The sequence below is a fragment of the Squalius cephalus genome, assembly GCF_949319135.1.
Source record: "Squalius cephalus genome assembly, chromosome: 10".
Classification (NCBI taxonomy): domain Eukaryota; kingdom Metazoa; phylum Chordata; class Actinopteri; order Cypriniformes; family Leuciscidae; genus Squalius; species Squalius cephalus.
The window spans coordinates 35,660,503-35,686,530 of record NC_137131.1 but is presented as its reverse complement, the minus strand read 5'-3'; the positions used below and the strand labels follow the sequence as shown (position 1 = coordinate 35,686,530).

The window sequence follows — 26,028 nt, the reverse complement described above, 5'->3', positions numbered from 1 at the left end:
CCCTTCGCTTTCGGTTTTTCTGAGCCCGAAAATTCGGATTACAACTGCTTTCGTTGTCTTCTGCACTTCAGCGACTGGAATAAGTGGAACACTGTTCTCCTTACGGTGAAGTGCAATGGAATATCGTCGTTGCTCTCCGTCATGTGCTCGCTTCATTGCGAGCGACGACCCTCACAGTAAGTGCGTTAAGTGTTTGGGTTTTTCGCATGCGCGTGAGGCTGTTTTAGGATCGTCTAAATGTAAATTCTGTGACAATCTGCTTCTCAAAACCCTCCGCTCTAGGCTCGCGAGTCATTAGTTTCCCCCCGTCGCGCTCCCGAGTCCGCCGAGGCCTCTCGAGGATCCGCGACTTGGGGTTCGGATGTAGAGTTTGAGGATGTGGAGTATGAGCAGACGGGCCTCGCCCTTTCTCTCCCTCCCTCTCCCGAGCACGCACGTGGCATGCCAGTCGAGTTCGCACATGATTATTTATGCCCCAGCCCGGGAGCACGCGAGACGGTTTCTTTTGGGCTGGAAGATGTAATTTATACTGCAGCTTCCGACTCCGAGGAATTCGGGCCTGCTTTAACTTGGCCGGCAGCAGAGTGGAGAATATCACCGTCTCGTCCAGGAGCTGCGACTGGATGATGACCGGTTTCAGCAGTACTTCAGGCTGTACTTTAAATATGAAACCATAGCAACGCCCATACACAAATTCTCGCCGCCGAGTTTCCATTGGCTGCTGCCCCGCGTTTTGACGCTCTCATTTGCATAAAGTATCCACCGAGATACTTTTTTGCAGCGCCGCTGTTGACCAAATCGACGCGACGCATCCCATCATGCTTTGCGGGGGCGTTTTTGCTGCCTGACGTAGTTCCATAGGAAATGAATGGGCTTTGGCGTCGCGTCAGAAATCGAGACGCTGGTGGACAAGCGGCTTTACACTGAGCTTATGGACATGCTTTCGCGCGCTACGGAGAAGCTCGCTATCGACTGGCCTGAGTTTGGATCTCGACATGACTCCAGGTTCCCAAATTTTATCTGCTTGAACCAGTCGTGTGAGTTATCTGGTCACTGTACTAGTTACGGCAGCGTATTAGCTTGGCGAGTTTGGTATTTAGTTCCCACTGCGTCTTAAAGCTACGCAGCGTTGAGTGAACCTATGAAAGAGAACGTCTCTGGTTACTGATGTACTGAATAGGGAACGAGACGCTGCGTTCGCTGCCAAGCTCCTCGTGCTGCCGACAAGCTTCTTTTTCGGCAGAGAAATCTGAGGAGCAGATGGCGCGCGCGCCTGTATAATGTGACGATGTAAGAGCGTCGGGGCGGCGCCCGCGCCATCAGCCAATGAATTGGCGTGATTCTATAAGGGCTTCAGACAATCGGCACACCCAGAGGGCGTTCCCACTGCGTCTTAAAGCTACGCAGTGTCTCGTTCCCTAGAGAACATAGGTTACATCAGTAACCAGAGACGATTTAAAATAACTAGCATATATACAGTTGGAGTTCCGGTCATGTCTCTGGCTTTATCATTATACAGAGGCTCAGATGTGTCTTTCTAGGACACGTTGTCTCAGTCTGCATTCATACTCCAGCAAACATGTGATTGCCTTTGTGTTCATAGAGCCTGAGGCCTGATGTGAAACCAACATTGAAGATGAAGCTATATTGCCCATAGCTGTACAGCCATAGGTTTTACATGAAGCGCTGCATTCATTATAACCAGCTTCTACGCTTGTGGTGCCTCTAATACGAACTGGGAAAACATAAATAATCAAACTATGCTTTCAATGTATCATAATATTGGTTACTATTATTAACCATATTCATAAACACTGCATTGTATGGCAGCGTGAGTGTGTGTGTGTTACGCATTGTTGTTTCTGGCAGTGGAGCCTCAGGCAGCATCTAAGGCCAAAAATGTACAGACGGGAACTATTAAACTCTGGTGTATGCAGTATAATTTGGGAAGAGCTACAAGCTAATGTATAAAATATAATGTAAAACATTTTGTAATTAAAAAATACTAAAGATTTTTACTTAGGGGTGGTTGTAATGGTCACCAAAAGAAAAATGGTTTAATAAAAATGCAGAGAAGTTTGTGCGCGTGTTAGGTTTATGTTTTAGGTTGAATGTGATCACATATACTGTATGTCACATACAAATAAATTGAATGCCAGTCATAACATAGGATGCTTCTGCTTTGGCTTCACAAAAATATTAGATTTTGGATTTGAGATTAGGTTTATAACTTATAATTAGATTTATGGTCTAATTTCGTAACACTAATCTTAAAATTGAATTATAATTGTTTGGTTTCAGCTAGCTGCATTTGCAGTTGTTTGCAGAACACACTTTTGTTCCCCCCACAAGCCAAATACCATAACAATGATCTCTCGCATACACACCCATTTCTAAAGGAAAACAAGTAGATGTTTCCATTCAGAGAAGCAGGCGCAGATTGAAAAATCCCCTGAGACAATGCTACTGTAATGCTATTTGAAGGTTAAATTATGATTGTGATGGAAAAGTAGGCCCTCGTGAACACAGAAAGAACAGAGATGTATGACTAATGAGAAAACAAACTCAAGACACACCACTGAGAGACTGCGAAATCTAACATCTGCACAGGTTACTCATCACTTAGCTCTCAGAATGCTGAAAAATAACATTTCAGAGGAAATCACAGCATTTCAGATAAGAAGAGAACAAAAAATACTGACAGAAATGAAACTTTACATGAGTCTCTAGCAGGGAAAAATGGAAAGAAGAACAATTTAGGAATGGATACTGATGGGTTGGATGTGTACGGTAGATAAACAGACGTTCTTACCTGAAAGTCATCAATAGGAAACTGCAGCATGTCTCTGAGGACATCACTGAGGATCTGAGTTTTCCTCTGGACAAGTACGCTCTCATATTCCAACGGCTCGATCACTTTTGGTTTTACCTGGAGACAAACACACAGACACGCGCAGAAGTTCAACAGGAGCAAATTAGATGGAACAAATAAAATGTTCAGGACTTCAAATCAACATAATGAAATCAAGACTTTAAATAAACCATGAATGGCTATATCAATGACACAGCAGTGCTTTAAGTGGGCCGGTACGCGCCGGTACTCAGTACCGCCACTTCCAAATATAGCTCTTGAGCGTACCGCCACCTCTCCGTGCGCCCAGAACGTGGTTTTAGCGTACCGGTACGCTCATTTGCACATCTGTTTTAATCCTCTGGCGGCGCTGCCGCTTTTCAGAGCGCCCTTCACAATGCACGGCGCGCGCTCTATTTCAGCATAATGGTTGTTTGTTGCCATGACAAAGGAGGAGGAAGCACAACTGAAACCGCCATGGAAGCACGAGAGGACCTCCCGTTATCGTAAACGACCACCCGCCAACTCTCACGCATTCACCGTCCCTGAGACACATGCACGCAATTGACACTTTTCACACGCTCTCACAACACATCCATTTTCTCACGCACAGAAAAATCGCGAAGCAAAGAGGACACGGAGACAGAGCAGGTTAGTTATGATATAAAACAAAATCCCAGCTCTCAGATTCTGTCATTTTTATAACGAGATTCAAACAATAAATACCGTTTTGGCGCTTGTAAATGTGACATGACAGATCCCTAGCGCACGTGAACCGATCATCTCTATTAACACGAATGAACACAATGTTAAAAGAAACAGTACAACTTACCGAAATGTATATTCAGCCTACATAATATCGATCAATCAGTGTTTTTCAACCGCGGAAAGGGTCAGTAAAGCAGCTGGAGAACAATTGTCACATAATATTTACCTCAGGAAAGCCATTTGATGACCATAATATAGGCTATAGCACGTGAGTTGGCTAGAAAAACACAGCTATAGAGAGTTTTTTGCTAAATATGTGTACTATATTACATATTTATTATATTTTTTTACATATCATTAAATAAAGTTGTTATTAGGATAAAAAAATGCATTATAGTTAATTTGAATTATTTTTAACCTTAAATAATACTACCAGCTGATAGGGCTCTCTGTATGTTTACATCATTAGGTGAGATTTTTTTTCTTGAGAAAAATGAATGCCTATCTTGTGTACCTAATATTTATCCAAATTAGATTAAGAAAAAGATTATTTTGTACATCCCAACACCCCCCACCCCTCCCACAATAAAGCCACAATAAAGTTCACAATCAAAGTTCTAACTGTTGCTTTTAAAAAATAAAATAAAAAAATAAATAAAAAATACTTTTACTTCAATTATAAGTACATTCAATATCAGGTACTTTAAGACTTTTACTTAAGTAATATTCTAAAAGGTAACTTTCACTTCTACCAAAGTCTTTTTCTAGTACTTGTACTTTTACTCAAGTATTGCTGTCTAGTAATTTATACAACACTGCGTCTTATAAAGTGTGAAAAAAATGTGAGATATAAACTATCTATAAAGCTAGTCAAATTCTAAGGGAAAAAAAGACTGACTTTTTTTTTCTTTCTCAGAATAGTTTATATCTCACAATTCTGACTTTATAACACACATTTTGCGACTTTATATCATGCAATTCTGACTTTATATATCCCAATTGCGCCTTTATTTCTCAGAATTGCGACTTTATATCTCGCAATTGCGACTTTATATCTCATAATTGCGACTTTATTTCTCACAATTCTGACTTCTTATCTCGCAATTATGAGAAAAAAAGTCACAATTCTGACTTGATATATCGCAATTGTGAGAAAAAAAGTCAGAATTGTGAGATAACAAGTCGCAATTATTATTATTTATTTATTATTCAGTGGCGGAAACAAGCTTCCATAGTTACCTCAGGGGAGGAGGGGAGTCAGCAAAAAAAAAAAAAAAAAATTAGAGTACCGGCACCTCTTTTGAGCCACTTAAAGCACTGTGACACAGGTTTATGGAAGGGTCATAATATTTGCGTTCGCTTAGTGAGTGCAGATCCTCACACCGGTCTGGTGTGTTACCAGAAACATTCTGCTGAATTCAGTCAGGACATTAACGGAGTCATGTACAATTTTCGAACATTTTCTCCTGATGTACACTTTCAAAGAGGGTTTACAGTACAAGCGTTTTCTTCGAGGAGGCAAGGGAGGTAATGTCTCCAAAACAATTATGAGAAAATAACCAACATCCATCTATTTATTCTCTTAACCACTTCTCCTTAGGGTAGAAAGGAAATTAGGAAATTTTTGTAAAATGACACTGTCACATAAAATTGAACCTGGAATTCATTAATGTAAATGAATCTCAAAAGATCAAGTTAAATTTGATGTATCACTACATCATCCCATCATTCTGTTTGTCATGTAAAATCTGGTGCATTATCCTCTAGCGTATAATCCTTTAATGTGATACGATACTTAATAAATGTGGTACAAAATTTCAAAATACCATATACGTGTGATGTGACAACATCAACAGGAACCAAAGGCAAACACAAATGTCTTTGTGAACATATACTCTGTTCTGTGTGTTAGTGAGTAAGAGAGAGTTGTGAATGAGTATTGTGTTGAACTGTACCAGGCAGTTCACACACTGCTTCCCATAATCCACGCTATGATCCGCGCCAACAGTCTACATCACCCAATAAAGACGGGTGAACAGGTCTCTGTTACAATGTCCATTGTGACATCATCGCTTCAGCACGGGACGGCAGAACTCTGATTCAGGCACTAACTGGCTAAGATATAAAGATGGAAACCTCTGGGGAGAAATATTTCCTGTCCAACACACACACACACACACACACACACACAGTAAAACCACAGGATTTAAAAAAAAAAAAAATTATTTCTTGAATGAATTAAATTAAAAATTCTGCTGCAAACATTGGTATCTTGATAAATCAGAGCATAATTTGTGACATTGTTGACAACATACCGGTAGCTGTTTTCATTCTTTTTTTTAACTCTGCTGTCTACTTTTTCTGAGAAGGAAAAATCTGAGATTCCATCATTTAATCTCATGAACAGGAAATTTTCCATGTCATTGTAGAGTTTGGCTGAAAAGAATGTTCTCATTTTTGACTGATGGTTTTTCCCTGTTTTTAATGAATGTCACTTGATTGTCTACTGGTACTTTTTTTTTTGTTCATTGCATTGTCTGCTCACTTTATTGTTTGAACACTCATAGTTGTGGCAGACAGCTGTGTGCATGTGGCATGAAAGTGTGTGTGTGTGTGTGTGGAGGATTTCTTGGCCGTAATCCATTTATCGCGTGCGTTGATGGGGACTCCCTGCTGAGGAATGCGCTGGAACTACACTATTACGTTGCTTCCATAAATTCATATAAAGCGCATTACAGAAGCCTGTTAAACATCACATCACATACATATCACAAACAATCTATCAGGTCTGTTCTAACAATCAGTCAACTCATAATCTCTAGTTAGGTGAACATTAGACATTTGTTTGATGTGTATTTACTGTAGCCAAGACTAAAAATCTGAATGTGCTCTGTGAATTGTCATGTTTTCATCATTCAGAATGGAGTGTTTTAGTCTGACACTTTCTATGGCTTTAAAAAAGAATCAATATTCTGGCAACACAAGCAGCCAATGTGCCAGTCTGAATGCCAACCTCAATTCCCACAGGTCACTCAGCACAGCCAACACAAACACCTACTAATAAATACAATATGATACTAATTAGGAACTTGCCAAGGCTAGGCACGGACATTTAAACACTCGCACACTCTTTTACACACACACACACACAGCATTTGGAAGAAGCTGATGCTTCTTTGTGAAGAACATCCTGACAAACTTCTGGCACACTCATTTGACAAACACACATGTTTATGTGTGCAGGACTGCAGAAATGTGTTGTGTCAAATGTCAAGCTGGAACTGCAAGGGAAGAGGAGGGGAAAGGGAATCTCATTAAACTGTCTCCCTCCCTTCGGGCCGAAGGAGGATCTTAAGGTAGAAGCAGACGGCCCTCGCTGTTTAACTGGGCTGTAAATCCTTGTACTATTGCTCTGATTTGCCACAGACACATGAGCACACACTATTGTATATAGACACAGACAAACACACACAACTTCATTCTGCAAATCAATAAATCAGCAAAAGTTTTTGAAGCGAAACTTTGCGAGCTGATCTGAGCAACACTACAGGCCAGTAAAGAGGGAGTGTGGCACGCCAACACAGGTGCAACAACTCAAAAATCACACCATAAGAAAACAACAGTGTGCATTAAGAAAATGAAGCTTTTTATACATTATTTTAATCAACTTAATAATTAAGTACATTTTCCTACCCAAATTCCCATCATCATACCACAAAAAAATTATTATTATATATTTATTATATTTATAAAATTACTAAATTTAGCATTTAAGCATTTAAACATGATGCTATCATTTATTTTTCCTAATGCAGGTTTAAATAAAAGACATTGTATTACAGTATTTGTTGTTGTTTTTTTCCCTTTAGAATAATGGGAATTAATAACCAACTCTAAAATAAATTGTCAACAATACAGTATTTAGTCAGAATACAGTACATTAGAAATAATGGAAATAAATTAATAATGAAGATCTTAAATCATCTAATTTAACTTTCCTTATTTAAAATATAATTCCTTGCTTTTTTTTTGTTTTCTTGTAATTTGGGGGTGAAATGTGACCTGGAATTCTGCAAAATTCGCTCTGTTCTAGTACAGTGTATTGTACAGTTGCATAGCCACTATGTTACAGTATGTCCTACGAAGTCTGACCAACTAGCAGTTAGTCAAGGGGTAATCAGTTTTACTTTTTGGATTCAGATTAGACCAATCTACTTTTTTCTGTAACTGTAATAAAAAAGTTATGATCAGTACTAAAGGAAAATATTAAGATGACTAACTTCTAAAACTAGACTAACCGACCACAGAAGTACAAGACTTAGATGTTCCTTGTGCTTTAAATGGTCACATAAGAGACTTACCCCTACGGGCGCTGCTGTTTCCCCCTCTACCTCCATCTCCCCCAGACTCCTGCCCTGCTGAGGTGTTTCACACACTGCATCTTTACGGGCGGCTCGTCCAGCCCTGCCCTGCATGATCCACAACCCCCAGAAAAGTTCCCTCCAGAAAAACTGAGCTCAAATCAACTTCACTCGCAGAATTAAAAAAAACAGGCTCTGTCTCACACAGGATTGAGAGGCAAACTAACACTAGAGCTCTGCAACAGCCTGAGGGTATTCTCCGTTCTCTGCTTCTCTCTCCCAGGCTGAGTCTCTCTTTATGTTCTTCCACTCTTCTCTGTTTCTGAACTTTACCATGTGGAGTTCTCAAGAGTGTTTTCTTCTATCAGTTCAGGCCCTCCCTCCCTCTCTCTCTCTCATTCTCTCACTCTCTCTTTTCCCTGTGGGAAGCAAAGACCACTCCTTCACACAGCTGTTCTGGTATGGGGGAGTGTGTGTGTGTGTGTATGTCCATGTCCACTATTGTGTTGTCGTGCTCATCTGTCCTCCCTCTGCTATGAAACAGAGGTCTTAATTGTCTGTTTCACCTGTCAGAGAGCAACACCCAAAGCCCATGAGTGAACTTGGAATAGAACAAATAAAGAGACAAAAAGTCTCAAATAAAAGAGACAAAAATATTAGATCTATTACAGTTTTCACCATATACAGAGCAAGGAAACTTACTATTAACTATTTAACAGGTTTTTACCGTATAGCATCTTTTACGATTACATTTACATTTTCCTTAAAGAGAAAACTGTAAGATTTAAATGTGTATATTTACTAAAAGTAGTAAGTAGTACTCTACAGAGTACATTAGCATACTGCATATAACCCCAAAACGAACAGAAATGGACTAAAAGCCACAAAAACAACACAAGATCTATTTATTTTGTTATCTTGATCTCTGTGAAAACACAAAATATCACCCTGCATCCATCTGTTTCTTTAATAGAACTTCATAAGAAAAAATGGTCTCATATTATAAACAACTCATTTCCTTCAAAGTATATTCACACAGCAGGATAAAACACACAATTACAGATCCGCTTATCTGCACCAGTCCAGCACTCAGAAAAGGTCAGACGACAGTCCGACATGGAGTATGATTAACATTCATTCATATTCAGAAACTCGGCAAGAGCACATATGTACAAAAACACAATACCCTGAATTCGGAACTGCATACTACTCAGCAATACACACATATACTTTCTGTAGTCACCTCTCAGGGGTCAAAAGTCATCCTTAGGAAGGGCAGGATATCAAGCAATAGTAGCCTACACAGAAATGTGGTAAGTGATACACCAATCGCGATGAGGATCACAAGGGTAAGCATCACAGCATAACAAAAACAGGAACTTAGGATCTCAGTCTTTTCGTGAACTCAGGTAAACTAAACTCCAACCAAGGAAACGATTCTTCAAAAATCCATAAACAAAGGCACAGGAAAGGAATTATAGTACTTCAAATACAGACAACATTGTCTGGAGCTAAAACCTGATTATGGTAATAGCTGTTACATTTCTGACACATGGCCTGTGTCCGAAATTTCCCCCTATTAGCCTTAAATAGGGCATTATTTGAGGGGATAGCCATTGCTACTGGTGTCTGAAACCATAGTGGACATTATTTAGTGCACTCATTGAATTCCACAATTCACCACAATACACTCAACAGCTAGAGAATACCCATAATAGGGGGCGATTTCGAACACAGCCATGCTCTAAGCAATCACAACAGACTGTGGCCAGCCAAAACAGAGCGTTTCAGGCAGAGAGTGAAAAGAGGTGCTGTAGCAATGTACAATATGATAAAAAATAATGTCTTTTTAAACTTTAAATCATGTAAATGTATTCTAGCAGACCCCAAAAATAATGTGACTATGTCATTGTGTTTCTATGCATTAATCAATAACATCTTGTCTGTACAACTGCAATCAAACACATGAAACAAAACAAAAACCTACACACATACGTACGCACTGCATTCCCCACACCCTTGAGTTACGGCATTAGCTTGGGAGAGTTGCATAATCCCACTTTGATGCAATAATTGGGAAGATTCCCAAAGGGGGTCAGGGCAGGAAGCCAGGGCGGGGACCACTGACTGAAAAAAAAAATACATCCAGAAACCCTGATCATACTGTATACACCCATCCACAGTGGGAGACTCACAGCTGGGCCTGGACTTCAGCCAGCTGGTGCTGTGTAACAGCTGACAGTGATGAGAGCATTTTATGGAGTTATACGCACCTTTCAGTGAAAGCATAAGCCGTGGAGAGCAGCATATTATCTAGAGATGAGCTGAGCACGTCCGATTGAAAGCATGTGTGATATATGATCCCAGTAGAGAGGCTCACAGAACTATCATAGATCATGGAAAAGTCGATTGTGTTTCCACAGTATGAGGAAAGTTTAACCTGTGATCAAGCCTCGGTTACATGCAGTCCTATTAGTGAGCAGATGGGTCACTCAGAATCAATGTGTGCAAATGTGGTGCTGTTCTGTTCACATTCTGTTTGTCTGTCTGTAAAACTGCCATGTTGTCGCTGTATTATGATAAGATTATGTGGCACTTGGTGTCATGTTCTTGCTGAGGAGCACATGCTTCAGATAAGTTGTTTCAGCTTCATAGCCCACATCTCCTTCTCATCTGTGTTGCAGAGCCACACTTACTGCCAGTTACAGTCTATACGTGCCAGACAGCAAGAAATACATCACTGGCCACTGCTGCATCCATTTAGGAATGACTCCAATGCTTACATTTACAATACACAAAAGTGGCAGTAAAGACTTTTAAATTCAAACAGAACATTTCTATTTCCACTAAATGTTGTTCTTTTCAACTTTCTATTCATCAAATAATCCTAGAAAAATGATCACAAATTCCACAAAAATATTAAGCAGCATCTGTTTTCAACATTGATAATAATAAATGTTTCTTTTACCAAATCAGCATATTAAAATGATTTTTGAAGGATCACACTGAAGAATGGAATAAAAAAAAAAAATCAGCTTTGGCATCACAGGAATAAATTACATTTTAATATATGTTATACATATATATATATATATATATATATATATATATATATATATATATATATATATATATATATTAAAACAGCTATTTTAAATTGTGATAATATTTCAAAATATTACAGTTTTCCAAACTGTAAAAAATCTAATAATATGATGATAAGCATGATAAAGTTTTCAAAACTTTTTTATGTTATTGTATCTATATACCTGTATGAATGGAGTTTAGATTAATGTGAAAAAAAGCAGTTTAACATAGTAATGTGTAGATTAGCACGCACAAATCAGTATGAATTCCAAAAGTCTTTTTAATAAACCAGGAGAATACGCAGGAGAAAATCAACAAGGCAACTACACTTTAACATAAACAAGACTGAACTGAGAGAAACTAATGCAATGGCTTAAATACAGAGTAAGGTAATTAATTGGAACAGAAACAGGTGCGTGATGAATTAGAAACCATGGAAATGAATAACGACCAGGAACACAGACAAAATAGGATCAGGGAAAACAATACCTAAACCCAGTGAAACTAAACAGACTGAGATCGTAACAGTAGCTCCCCCAACGTCCTTGCACCAATAAGAGACCAACTGAGGAGGGAGGGAGTGGGGCTTTGGAGGAGGACGAGGGGCTGGCACCAGGTAGGATGCAGGAGGAAATGACGGCAGGAGAAACCAGGTGACGGTGGGAGGAGCAAGGGAGGAGATGAGAGCAGGAACAGCCAGGTGGGGACCCAGAGCACAGCCAGGACGAAGGTCCAAGGCGGAGTCGAGGGAGGGAGGAGCCATGATGGATACTTGGCAGGTGGACGACAGACTGAGACGGAGCCGATGGAGGTAAAGATCCAGGCGAAGATGAAGAGCCGATGAGAATAAGCAACACTGATGGATCTGGAGGCCCAGGCGGAACTGCAGCGACGAGCGTCCGAGGTGGAGCCAGGATGCCAGAGGACTGAGCCGTAGGGACTGAGGACCAAGCTGGAGCCGAAGGGAAGGCGGAGCCCAAAAGAGCCAAAAGGGTGGAGGGACAAAGTGTAGCCAAAAGGCCCGGAAGTCCATGGTGCAGGCAGAGCGACGACTGACGAGGGACGAGGGAGCCCGGTGGAGCCGTAAGGACAACCATCCCAGGTGGAGCCGAAGGAGGGAGGAGCCAAGGTGAAGCTGACTGGTCGACGGGCCGAGATGGAGTGATGGGATCCCCTTGCCAAGGCAGAGCTGGAGACCGGAAGACCCAAGGCAGATCCACGCAGCAGAGTGGAGTAAACAAAGGGGGAGCCGAGGGACTGAAGGGAACCAGCGGAGGCAGGGCCGAAGGACTGGCTGTCCTGGGTAGAGAAGGTGGGAGAGGGAGGCTGGGTGTTATCATCGGAGACACAGGAGACTTGGAGCTGGACGCAACCAATGAAGATGCAGGAGACTTGGAGCTGGGCGGGACCAGAGTAGATAGGAGACTCAGGGAAATATCCTCTATATATATAGAGAGAGAGAGTCTTGTGGAGGTATTTGTACCCCTTCAGTTTTTTTTATTTTTTTACCTTTTATGTTGCAGCCTTATGTTAAACTGCTTTAAAATAATGTGGAAAAAAGTAATCTGCACTCCATACACCATAATGACAAAGCAAAAAAAATAAATAATAATTGACGTTATAAATGTATTTAAAAAAAATCAAATAAAAAAAAAATTACGTCCGGACATGCTTTATAACCACTACACGACTTTCAGAGTGATACATAATTCATTAACCCACAGGCACACTTCCATACACACACACCCACACACACTTGAAGAAACCTTCTGCTCAGCAAACTGCTACTTCAGAGAGTGCTGAATAATACTGTTAAAGGGAAAGCCCGTAACTCTCCCTTACACAATTCATGAGGAACATGAAACATGAAATCTCTGATATAACCAGTTATATAAAGTCTACAGCACAAATTAAGACTATTAAAATTACAAAAAGCACACACAACACACACACACACACATTACCGATGATGCAGCTGCTGGTGGTGTGATTGCCAGCGATTCTCTGCGGCTGAATGTGTCTTCTTCCTCCGCTGGCTCTGCTGCCTCCAGCTCCGGTTTACACACATATCCACAGTTCCTGTGCAACACACGCCGCAGTCCCTCAAACAGGATCACACTCGCAGTGCAACCCATCGCACCCGTTCCCAGAAACATACACACACTTCTGTGAGCAGATCAGATGTGGCTGATTCTGCTAAAAGACACAAGTCCGTCCGCTAAAGTCTTGCTAAAAGACACAGGTCCGAAGCCCAGCCAGAACTAACCCAGTTCTCAGATATCCAGCCCCAACACAAACCACTCTGTCCTGAGACACATCACTCCATCATCCGCTTTGAACCAGGATAAGAGCAGAAGGGATGGGAGCAAGCCTCCTCCTCAAGGATGACAGCAGACTGACTTCATCCATTCAAATGAGGGAGATTCTAAGTTGCCAGCTTCCTAAAAGTGTGTTTTAGCAAAAACCGCCCTGGGACATGTTACGATGACACGTTCCTCAGGAGGAAAGTGCTCCATTGAATCTAGGACATGAGGGAGAGGAATGCTGAGGATTGACGGAAGAGAATGAGGGAGTGAGTGATGAGCTGCTTCTGGAATCAGTGCTGGGCGTCGACTTCTCGTCTCTGCCTGGAGATGCTGATCTATTTCTCTCTCTCTTTCTCTCTGTATCTCACTCTCTGTGCTTCCTCTACAGCCCCCCCCCCCCCCCCATTCTCCTTTTAACATTGCTCTCTGTGATTTCTGACCCATATCTCGCAGCACAGCTTCATTCATGCGCTAACGCTAACACACACGCAAACATGAGCGCATGTTACAGAGATGTTTTTTTACAGTCTATGGTTTGAACATAAGAGCATCCTATTTAATGTAGGGTATTCAAGGAAATAATTGTTACAACTACTTAGCACTAGAAATTGAGAAATATTTTAAGATAGATATCAATATCAATTATTTTAATGTTTGAATGTGCTTTTGCACACACTAATAAAGTAAATAATCACAAAATAAAAATATGCTTTAAATATAACAATTACAAAAATAAGTAATAAGTACAATTTTAAAATTGTAACACTTTTTTCCATTGAACACACTGTGCTGTAATGTAGAGCTGCAAAAACTAATTGATAGTAATCGATTAGGAAAATTATCAAGATCAAAAACAGATTGAACGTATATCAGTAAAAAAAAAAAAATTCAAACTGATTATTAGTCTATCGAACACACATAAAGGTTGTAACTAAAGATTTCAATAGCTGAAAGTGCAGAAAAGCCCCTCTGTGTTAATATTTAATTGGGCGCTGACACAGTCACCTACTTTTTAGAGTAAATGACTCAGACATATCAGGGATGACATGCTGAAGAAAGACCTGAAGAATGGGGGTGACGTGTGTGACCACATATGAGCATATCTGACATCATAGCCGGTACATAATTTGTGTCAAGTGTATGTATCCATAACTGTAAGCAAAAAGTATTTCTATCTAACAGCAACATGGCTTTAAATATTAATAAATTCTTGTATGTTGTGTAAATGTTAAGTGCTCGTCTGTGTTAAGACTGACTTAACCCTGCTTCGGATCAGTAGACATTAGTTTGGCATTACATTTAGAGCAGATTTATCAAAGCCTACAGCTCACGCTTCAGTGCTGATGCAGTGACATGATCACTGATTGGTGCTGGTCAAGGGCCTCCACCAATCAGATGTCTATTTTTTTTTTTGCTTTTGTGTAACAATTTGGCATGTACTCCAACGCTACATCTAGAATTCAACCTTTAGTCACAGAAACGCCCCTTGATTTTATCATATGTACTCCTCCCAGTTGTAAGTTGGTTTGAGTTATGTATTTGGACAATTAAGCATTAGGGGGGGGGGGGAGGGGGGTGGGGTGGTGGGGGGGATTAAACCGAGTGTCATCTTCAAACTGATGCTAGAGATTTTCTCAGACTATAAGAATTGTTTTGTCACGTAACATTAAGTACTTCATGTGGTATCATGAACATTAACTGATTTAATTCAAGTAAAATAGATTATTTCACAGGTTAGGTAGAATGCCTTAAGCTAAGAACTACACCTTTTTACAAGATTCCAAGGCCATTTTTACTGGATGTATGAAGTCCACAAAATAAAATAAAATAAAATAAAATAAAATAAACTTTTTGGGGCCGTTGTAACTTTTCCCCACTCATTATAAACCTATAGACTCTCCATGTCCTTCTGTATGAAACATCAAACACAATCTACTACTTTTGAGAACATAAAGATGGATCTCTGACTTCTTGCAATGTGGGTTAACATTCTTTACAAGGGCCTCTTTTGACCAAAGAGAATGATAAGCCTAATGAACAGAAAGAAAGGGATATTTTCAGTACAGACACTTCACTGCAGTGACTGCACAGCTTCAAACGCTCTATCCTGCTCACACACACACACACACACACACACACATTCATGACAGCATATCAGACAAAGAGAAGATCAAAAGCATGCACACTTTGATAACTTTTTGTCTTTCATTCTCTCACACATGAAAAACTCCTCATTCATTAAAATATTCATTAAGAGTGTGTTTAATTAAAATAAAACCAATACCCTACACATCCTTTTCTTTAAGAATTAAGTTGGTTAAAATAAAATGCTGTATAACAATTTTGTTTCCATTTCCCAGCAAATGCATGTGAAAAGAAATTTCAGAGTATGTAGTGGTCCTTGCTGAAGTAACACATCATTTTACTTTTGCTCATACTTTAACATACATACAACGTACTTCATTCATGTGCGCGAATGCAGACGTGAGCGCTTTGTCAATGGTTGTACTTGCATTCAGTTTTTAGCTTCTAGTGATGCAAGATCGACTTACTTTTCACTCATTGCATTTCAGAATGTGTCGCCATGTATTTCATAATCAAAAGCAAGTATCTAAAGGCCTAAAATGAACAGTCCATCCAGAAATGAAAATTCTCTCATCATTTACTAACCCTCATGCCATCCCAGATGTACATGTAAAAAATGTGTTCAGTGAATGGATGCACAAATGATGCTATAAAAAGCACACACAGTCATCATGACAGCAATCCATACAACTCCAGTTGATGAATCAATATCTTCTGAAGCAAAACAATAGGTGTGTGCAAAATAAAATACTAATATTTTAAAATTGTTTAATTATAAACCAGCCAACTGTTGTACTCGCGTTCATGAGAGGGTCGATTTCACGTTGTGAAGCATGACGTTAGGATGTTGTGAAGTGTGACACAAGAAGTGACGCGAAAAGTCATTTGCATCTGGGATGGCATGAGAGTGAATAAATGATGAGAGAATTTTCAATGTTGTGTGTCCTATCCTTTTAAAAGTTAGATTTGAATAGACCCCTAATCATAAGTATTAAACATAGCTAATGTGTATGCTACATATATTCAAAAAGTGGACAAAGAAGACTTCTTAAAGAATATTATAGAGACATACGTAGGTGGGCTTTTCTGATTGGACAAGTATGCAACCACCCAGAGCACCCTAGCAACCATCTAGAAATGGCCTGACAACCAACCACAACACCGTCGTTGTTGCAACAAGTTGTGCATGGAAAAAAAATCTAGTTTAACATTCATAAGCATGATATAATTACCAGACACACAAACTATAATTTAAAAACTGGCAAAAATAAATCTCATGAGATATGACAGAAACAAAATAAAATCAAGTTTGCTAGCTTTAGTTTTAAACACATTTTTATGTGATGTTTTCAAACTCCATTCATTAAAGTGTGAGCTGTTCTGCTTTCATGTGAGTCCAGTCAGCTCGTATGAAAGTCTCTTTCTAACATTTGTTACTTGGAGCCTGAAGTTTATTTGCTTCATTTTTGCTCCTTGAGGGCACGTTTTGTGCATATTGTTTTGGTCTGCGTCTGGATTTCATTTCTGAGCTGGACCTGGCCATAGGGTTACTGACGTCAGAGGCCTGATGGTCTAGGTGATTCATTGCAAAACTATGATGTAATGTGTGGTTGCCATAGAGATAGTATTGCAATACTCAGCACTGGACAATATTATATGAGGCTGAAAACCCATTCTTGCACACACACACACACACACACACACACACGACAAAGCTCACAACATCACTAAAAACAAATCCATACAACAGTGAGTAAGCATATGGAAATAATTGGTGCTGGGGAAAAAATGAGAAAATTCGCTTACAACTTGAATAATTAAACAGCAGGTGTTTCATAGGAGAGAAAAAGAAAGACACAGGAAAGGGTATAGCGAGAGAAAGAGAGGAAAGAGAACAGAATGTTAAAAGTATACATTAATGATTAGAAAGCTGAGAAACGTCAGCACACTATTAGCTCAGATCAATACTTTTCAGACAGTCGATAGTCAGAAAACTTCCTGTGCCATGTTTAGGCTCTTCTGCCATCTACAGGCACAAAAAAATGCTTTCATAAAAATATATGCTGCTTTTAATTGTATTGATATAGCCTACCAAATACCAACAGATCAAATGCTTCTATATCTCTCAGTAAGTAAATCTCATAATAATACTCATCGGTGTCATTTAATTTCGAGTACGATTTTTTTGGGACATACATATTGACTTTGAGACTATGCAACTAGAAGTGCTAAAATGCTAAATTTTTCAGCAAAAAAAAAAAAAAAACATTATCCTTGCAGCACTCTATATGGCAGCTGTTGAAGTTGCACCAGTTACAAGGCTCTATCAGCTTTTTGCAAGAGCGTATGTAAAATGTGCATGCACATTGACTGGATAAATCTAAAAATATATTATTTTTAGCATGATTTTAGCAACAGAGCTAATATGATATATGATACTTTTGTTTTACGTAACAGAATATTGACAGATTCTTACAATTCCCTTCGATGACGCTAGTGGCATACACAGACAGCAGGGCTTTTATTCAACATCATGGTTCACATACAGCGAGGTTACATCAGGACAAAGAGAGTTTCTCACACGGCTGGAGTTTGGCTTAAGTTCGGCCACAGACACTGGCAATGCTCACACATCGCTAACACAGATCCAGCACAGTGCTAATCAGAACACAGGACAGTGTAAGCATTGTTCCTCATGTGGAAATGGAGCATGCAAGGACCAGGCCCTCTCTGAACCTATACTGTGTAGAATGAGGACTGGACAGGAGAAAGAATGGAGAATCTGACTTCTAATGGCCAGAAATAACACACAAATGCTAATTAGAAGAACACATTTCTTTCCCAGTTAAGATTTATTAGTCATTAGTCAAATTATTCTATGGGTGATTGAAAAAGAAACACATTTTAGACTGACTATTCTTACTTCATTATGCATAAATCAATAATTAAAAAATAAAGTCTCTTACTAGAGGAAGTACATTTGGCACTAAAACCCCTTTTGGCACTTTTGTCCCTTTGGTTAGGACAAACTGCATTTCTAAAACATTACACTGCTCATAAACCATTACTTATTACATAATAAACCTCAAACATCACCAAAATATGTATGTATTGCCACTAAAAATAAAAAAACACAACATAAAATCCTCATCAATCAACACAGTAATATCTATGTGAGACCGGTATTGATGTGGCAGGAGTTTGATTTTCCATTCAAATTGAAGCCATAAACATACAAAAGCTTAAGGCATTACTTCATGGAGCTATGAATTATGGATGGAAAAACTACACTCAGATTCTGTTCTCTCACATATGCAAATACAAACGCATGCATTAGAGTAACAAAAGGAAAATGGAAATCTCTGCTTGTTCTGTATGTAAAATGACTGATATATTAAACTTTGAATGAATGCTTCAAAAACAAACAGACAGTTCCCAGGCACTGATATAGTTATTTACAAAAACGGATATTTTCCCATTCAAAAAGCAATAAACTATGGTCTGTTTTAGTCAGTGAATTAGATGACCCTGAGTGAACTGCATGTTAATCTTGCATTTGAGATTATTCTTATAATGTAGCACCAGATGTAATGATATATCATTAATGTGTTAGACGAGAAGCTGAAATTGTGATTAATTCTGTCAATGGCTCTAAAAGCTCTAAAAAGCCATCAGTCATAGACAATCATTTCTCAGAACCGATGTAATGTGATAGGGATATAATTATTTTTCTGTTGTACAAGGAGGCCTTTAATATAAAAAAGTGGAAATCAATACATACTGGGGAGAGACTTCAAGTTAGAAATACTTCTTAAACCTCACCAGGAATAGCACATATTGACATGGTATGTACTTAATTCAGAACTTTTACACTGATGAAGTGCATTCTTTGTACAGGTGTGTAGTATAAACACATTCCAGGACATACTACATCCACCAGGTTGGCATTGCCAATGTATTTTTGACTAAATACATTTTAGATGAATGAAAAGATAAAGATACATAAATATATAGAGAGAGGTGACAATGTGAGAGAGCCAGAATCAGTCAGTCAGAGCCCAGTCTGACCCACTAGCTGGTTTACCTAATCTTACACTGTACAAATATAGGGCGGCAGTTCGAGAGATAATCTACTCCTTTAATCATGGGAAATCCTTTTCACAACAGGCAAGCACTGACACAGAGATGATCCATTAGAGGAGGAGGGCTTTCAGGCCTTCTTTCCTCTGCAAACATACAACCATTATCCATCAAAATTATCCTTGTGTACAATACACACTGTATGAAATTGAAATCATTGTCAAGTTGCAATACTTCACTATTCAATCAAATGCTGTTCAAACACACATTTAAGAAGAATAAGCACATTACAATTTAAAACACTTAACCTATAATTATATTTCCAAGTGAAACTGTATATTCAATAAAAAGAAATGTACATGGAACTTGATTTACTTCATTGTGAAACGTGGATGTTACAAATGGAGCCAGGATGGAGGGAAGGGTTGAAAAAGCAAGAGGGATTTATGACATCAGCCAAAAAAAAAAAGATTATAAAGACAAACTCTTTTTTTAAATTTGGAATACTGAGCACCAATGATTCATGCACAGTGAAATGAGGATATGCACAAAGAAAGTAAACCAGGTCAATTTCTTTAGTTCATGTTCACTTTAACACTATAAATACTTATTAATGGGCTAATGCTAGATCTTTTACTATAGCGTTGCATGGTACAGTTTGCATCAAGGGAAATGACTGTTAGTACTTAAAGATTATTAAAACTAGGGCTGATCTAATGACTATACTGGCAAAGAACAAGCAGTTCTCAATGATGCCAGCTGACACTGCACCTCTAAACAGGAAAATAATTGTGTGTATAACAGAGTGAAGCTGGTAAATCACTGACAGAACTGCAGTTCTGACCTTTGAGCTCACTTGTTGCAGGGCTTATGCGTAGGCATTCTAGGCACGTGCCTATGTTGGGGGCAATTAAGATGAGGAGAAATAATATTTTATTATTATTATTTTACTCTAATGCTAAAATTACTTAATAAAATTTTAAAAATTATCAATGTCAGGCAGAAACCTCATGGGACCTATTTTAACGATCTGAAACGCAAGTAACAAACTTGAAACGCAAGTAACTTTGTGGGCTGATCTCGGGCACTGTTGGTATTATACCGGCGGGATAAATTACTCTTGTGCCCGACGCAAATCTAAAATGGGTTGGTCTGAAGTAGCTTCATTATTCATAGGTGTGGTTTGGGCGAAACATGAAATAAACCAATCAGAGCGTCATCTCACATTCCCTTTAAGAGCAGGCGCCTTTGTTCCATAGCGGATTGCTATTATAACGGTGGATTTGCCAGACGCACGCCAGGAGCGGTTCACGGCCGAGGAGGCCGACGTCTTGTCAGGGCCGTAAAAGACAGAGAAGTGACATTGTATGGGGATGGGAAAAAATCATGTACAAAGTCAATTGCACTGGGTGCAAGATAGGGCCCAATATCTCCATATTTCGTCTTTTTTCATAAATCATTACTAATTGGTCACCCATTACGCATTAGGCAACATGTTGGTTATCATTTATACTTCTGCGTCGTTGTCCGAGTTGACGCGCAATTACACATGCAGAGGGAGCTTGTGAAACCCGAGGGATAGGTTCTAGCAAACCAATCACAGCGCTTGTGGTCCGTGTAGAATTGACGCGTTGTTACATTTTTGGAGAGGTGCACGTCAGGGTACGCCAAAGGGTATGCGTGCTACACACATCCTACAACGTAGTTACGGCATGAGTTCGACGTAGAAGTATAAATTGGGCTTTAGTCTCTTAGCCTCTTACTCTCTTAGTTCCTTTCTGAAATCCTGATGTGAAGATGATGCTGAACTAGAAGTTTTCTAAGGATCCCCAAGCTTGTGCCAGGCTGCGGCCTTGTCTTTCCATTCACCAAAGATACTCTGACTATCACTGGTTCTCTCTCTCATCAAGACAACATCAGCAAAGATCAACTGGAGCCTCAACAAATTGCATCAGGACAGTTTAATTCAAATGGGCGAGACATGCAAGTATCAAACTTAGTCTCATTATTTGATATATTAAGTATCCTTACCCCTTTTAAAGAAGGGTGTGTTCGAACTAAACTGATGGTTTGCTCAAGGCTGTTTATCTGCTGAATTTCAAGCAAAGCTATAACTTCTTGCTTTCCTGTATTCTGCTTCAGCTCTCTTTCCCTTGGTAAACTGTATGCATGTTTGTATGTGTATGTTAGAGTAGTTTAAGTGTTTAGTCTAGTTAATAAAATCTTGTTTATGTCACACGTAAAGTTGTCAGTGTTTCAAGCTCATATATACTGGAGTCCCTAATCATGCAGATGTTGACTACTTGCTCTTAGTAGTACTGTACAGTAAGAAAGACATTTCCCATACCCCGGAAATGTACATTTCTTAGAATTAATAAACAATTAACACTGAATGTTCACGGCACAAACAGGTTAATTGATTGTAATATGAATTTTACTACACTTATGCTGGGTACACACCAAAAGATAATCGGGCTGATTTTGGGCCGATTTCCCCCCTTCCGACAATCCTAGCTATGTCCCGATTATCTTGATGGTTCAACAGATTATCTTATCAGATTTTCCCTTGGTGTGAGGTGTGTTAAGAGTGTCCGAACCTGCTCGGAAGAACGTCGGAGCCGCCCCGATCGCGAATCGTAAATATTAAACATGTTTAATATTTACGATCAGAAATCCTGATGTGTGGGGGGAACCCCGAGGACAAACGCGCGAACGTTCTGGAGATTATCACGTGAAGCGAAACAATATCCAATCAGAAAGTGAGATGATGGAAGACGGTCATTCTCACACACACACACACGCAGGAAGCTGAGTGTTATAGGCTAAGGGTTCAGTGAGGGATTAAATAGGCTAACTTTTTCTAAAGAGAAAATAAATACAATAAAGAATAAATTAAGACAATAAAGAATGAATATATTTCTGTATAAAAGGTTATATATAATGGTGGGTACAATGTTTTTTAGTTTTTTTTTAGTTTTGTTTTTTATGTGAATTTTCTGTGAAAATCATTCATCAAACACTATCATCATAATTTCTTCCTGCATATCATCCGACATGCTTATTCTGAAGTCTCGCGAGCTTTTGTGAGATTTCCTGTGTTCACAGTCGAGAATCTGGTTGAAAATCTGTTTGTGTGTGGTGTGCTGTCTTTGTCACATCATGGCACACCACACACTATAGGAGCAAAATGCTTAAATCTAGGATTTTTTGTCCTCATGTTTGTGGTCTATCACATTTTGAAAATCTTATAAGATGTAAAAAATCTTTTGGTGTGTACCCAGCATAAGTTAATTCTATTAACTGATCCAAATATTCATAATCAATTATTACAAGTTATGATTGATTATTAATATTTCTTTAGAGCTAATTTGTATATTCATATGGGTTTATTCTTAATCTGCTAATATGACTATAATGCAGTATTCCTTAATGCAAAAAACAACTTCAGGGATTCTCCACTCAAAAATGAAAATTCTCTGTGCTGACAGTTGGGCGGAAGCGATGATTTATATGTTTAAAATATATGTATTTTTCTCACACACAGCTATCATTTCACTTCAGAAGACATTGATTCAGCAACTGGGGTCATATGGATTACCATTGTGTTCGATTTACGTGGCTTTTGAAGAGTCAACTTTGAGAGACCCATCAAATTGCATTAAATAGACTCACAGAGGTGGATTCTGTTTCTAAAAATCTCTGTTCGTGTTCCACAGACGTAAATCATATACATCTGGGACTGCATAAGAAAATGATGACAGAATTTTCATTTTTGGGTGGAGTATCTCTTTAACAGCTTCTTTTTTTTTACAGCTACAATGTGTTTGGTAAATATCATCCTCAGGAAGTTCAAAGTGAGGAAAAGAAAAACAGCTCTCACCACAAATGACAGCTCAACTGACCACTTGTCCATGCAAACCAGAGACGGAGCTGTTCTCATCAGACCAGACTGCTTCAAAGCTCACAGGGTATCAGATGAAATCTCCTTCTCAGCAGCCTGGTGTCTCACTTAGGCCTGAGTCAACTGGGTTTACGTAACAAAGACTTCTGTTCTCTCAAAAGGCAGAGTGAGAGGAGAACACATTACTGTATGAAAAACCTCAATATGGCACCTCACACTAAAATCCACAGCTAACTGGGAAAGCTAACTTTATCACTAAAAAGGGTGACGTGTTAAAGTTGTAGGTCATAATAATAGTTTTCTCCGAATGTTTTGCTTGAAAAATTTGCTTGAAGTTCATGCTGGATTTCCTCATAAACACAGCAAACAAACTTCGTAGAGTAGAAAAGCATTGATGGACGCATTTGATGCCATTAACCTACAGATGAGTATTATGTAATGGCAGCTGCAGGAGCATGTATGTCATGCCTGGGTCACTGCTAGTGATCCCTACTGTGGCAAGAAATTTAAATGAGCTGGTATCCTTGTATATTTTTAACAGTTTAACCTTAACATTTTAAACACCCTATGGCTATAAAAAGTAATCCAAAATTAACTATCATGTAAATCAAAAACCTGATCATAACTCAAAGCCTGACTTCAACTACAGTGAAACACACCCAGAATCTCATATCACATCATCCAAGATATTATGCAAATGAATCAGATCTAATTAAGGTTGGGACAGGATGTCATCCTGCAGGTGGAAGCGACAGCCAGATTTTTAATTATTTGGAACATAAAAGACAATGGATTTTCGTCAGTGCATCTTTGTACTTTAAATATCAATATGTATGTTTAAAAATATCTATCTATTTTCTGAATGCATGCTATTGTTCTCATTGTGATAAACTTATCTATTTATGTTTCATTTTTTAAATAAAAAAAATAACATATTTTGATAGACCTCTCTCTGTTGATGTATTGCCAGACTTATTTTAGACCGCATAAACCTCGTCCCGTTCTTACTATTGACTGAAAGCTCGCATTTAGATCTGCCTCCATCCAATCAACATTTCTTGTTCAGAAGTGTTATTTATTTATTTATTTTAAAAAAAATAATATTTTTTTCATGTTGGAGAACTGAACATGGTCTATATTAACTAATTTTAGAAAAAAAACTTTTGAAGATAATAAAAAATCTATTTTTTCTATTCAACAGAGATGATTATATACAGTCTGAATTTTCATAGGTGAACTATCCCCTTAAGTGAGAATACAGAGAATAAGTGTGTGTGTGTGTGTGTGAGAGAGAGAGAGAGAGAGAGAGAGAGAGAGAGAGAGAGAGAGAGAGAGAGAGAGAGAGAGAGAGAGAGAGAGAGAGAGAGAGAGAGAGTTCCCTTCTGTTTGCTGATGATCTGGTGCTGCATGCTGTCTCCCAGTAAAGAGTGTCTACAGCAGCATCTAGACCTCCTGCACAACTTCTGTCAGTAATGGGCCCTGGGCCTAGTTAACCCCAAAAAGACAAAAATAATGATATTCCGAAAAAGACCCAGCCACCAAGACCAACATCATAGCTTTAAATTAGACAACATGCTCCTTGGCATAAATATTAACAACACAGGAAATTTTAACAAAGCTTTTAACGTCCTCAGAGACAAGGCACAGAGAGCTTTTTATGCAATTACAGTAAGAGAAATATCAAAATTGGCATCCAAATCAGAGTCTGGCTAAAAATATTCAAATCAATAATAGAACACATGGTGTGAAGTCTGGGGCCCACTCACAAACCAAGAGTTTACTAAATGGGACAAACACCCAATTGAGACTCTGCAGACTGAACTATGCTAAATCTGAGTACAGCGCAAAAGCACAAATAATGCCTGTTTTTTATTTGTTTTTTATAGAATTAGGATTATACCCACTTATAATCACTTTACAAAAAAGGACCATTAAATTCCATGCCCACCTAAAAAATAGTGATAAACAGATCCTCCATCACAAAGCCCTGAACTACCAAGAGCTGACGCCAGAAAGAAACGCCCTCGGCCAAGGGTCTTAGAGCTGACTACACAAACCAAAACATGTCTGACTGAGAATAAAAACTTAGCCAGACCAAACCAAATAATTAAAACACAAAAAGGAAAATACCTAAAACACTGGCCAGACACAACAGCCCAACAAAGTAAACTGGAATGCTGTTTGGCCCTAAACAGAGAATATAATTTGGCAGGGTACCTGAGTACACTGACAGACCCTAAGCTTAGAAAAGTCCTGAGCATGTACAGACTCAGTGAACACAGTCTCACCATTTCTTTCTATTTGAGAGAGAGAGAGAGAGAGAGAGAGAGAGAGAGAGCGCAAAGAGCAAATGAGTGAGAGAAGTTCCTAAAAATGGAGAATTCAATCTTTCAGTAGTAGTTCCATTCCCTCACTTTCAATGTGGACGTCAGACAAATTTCCACAATGAAAAAACAGGCTTGATAGATTTTCCAGTGGTGTGGCGAGTGTGGATCTGTGAGTCTCACTAAAAGGGAAAGGTCTTCATCATTTCACCAAAGCACAGCAATATAAGGCACTGAGACGTCACGACTTCATGTGAAGAAGGGAAAATCATTAGATGAAGTGTCTGGGAGAGACATTTTCTAGAGCTTTCTTCTTCAGTTGTTA

At 38.9% G+C, this 26,028-nt stretch overlaps 1 protein-coding gene across 4 annotated transcripts in view; it reads right to left on the bottom strand.

Moving 5' to 3' along the window:
- The window catches only part of dock9b (dedicator of cytokinesis 9b), an 87,451-nt gene that overhangs the window by 54,292 nt on the left and 7,131 nt on the right, over positions 1-26,028 (bottom strand). Inside the window, exons 2-3 of one of the 4 annotated variants that reach the window (XM_079882629.1) lie at positions 7,921-8,028; positions 2,813-2,929 (exon numbers count right to left, since the gene is read on the bottom strand). In XM_079882629.1, coding sequence (XP_079738755.1) covers positions 2,813-2,929; positions 7,921-8,028 — 225 coding nt within the window. Of the gene's footprint in view, positions 1-2,812; positions 2,930-7,920; positions 8,284-12,971; positions 13,216-26,028 lie in introns of those variants that run through there. The other 3 variants (XM_079882626.1, XM_079882628.1, XM_079882627.1) reach the window with 3 other exon arrangements.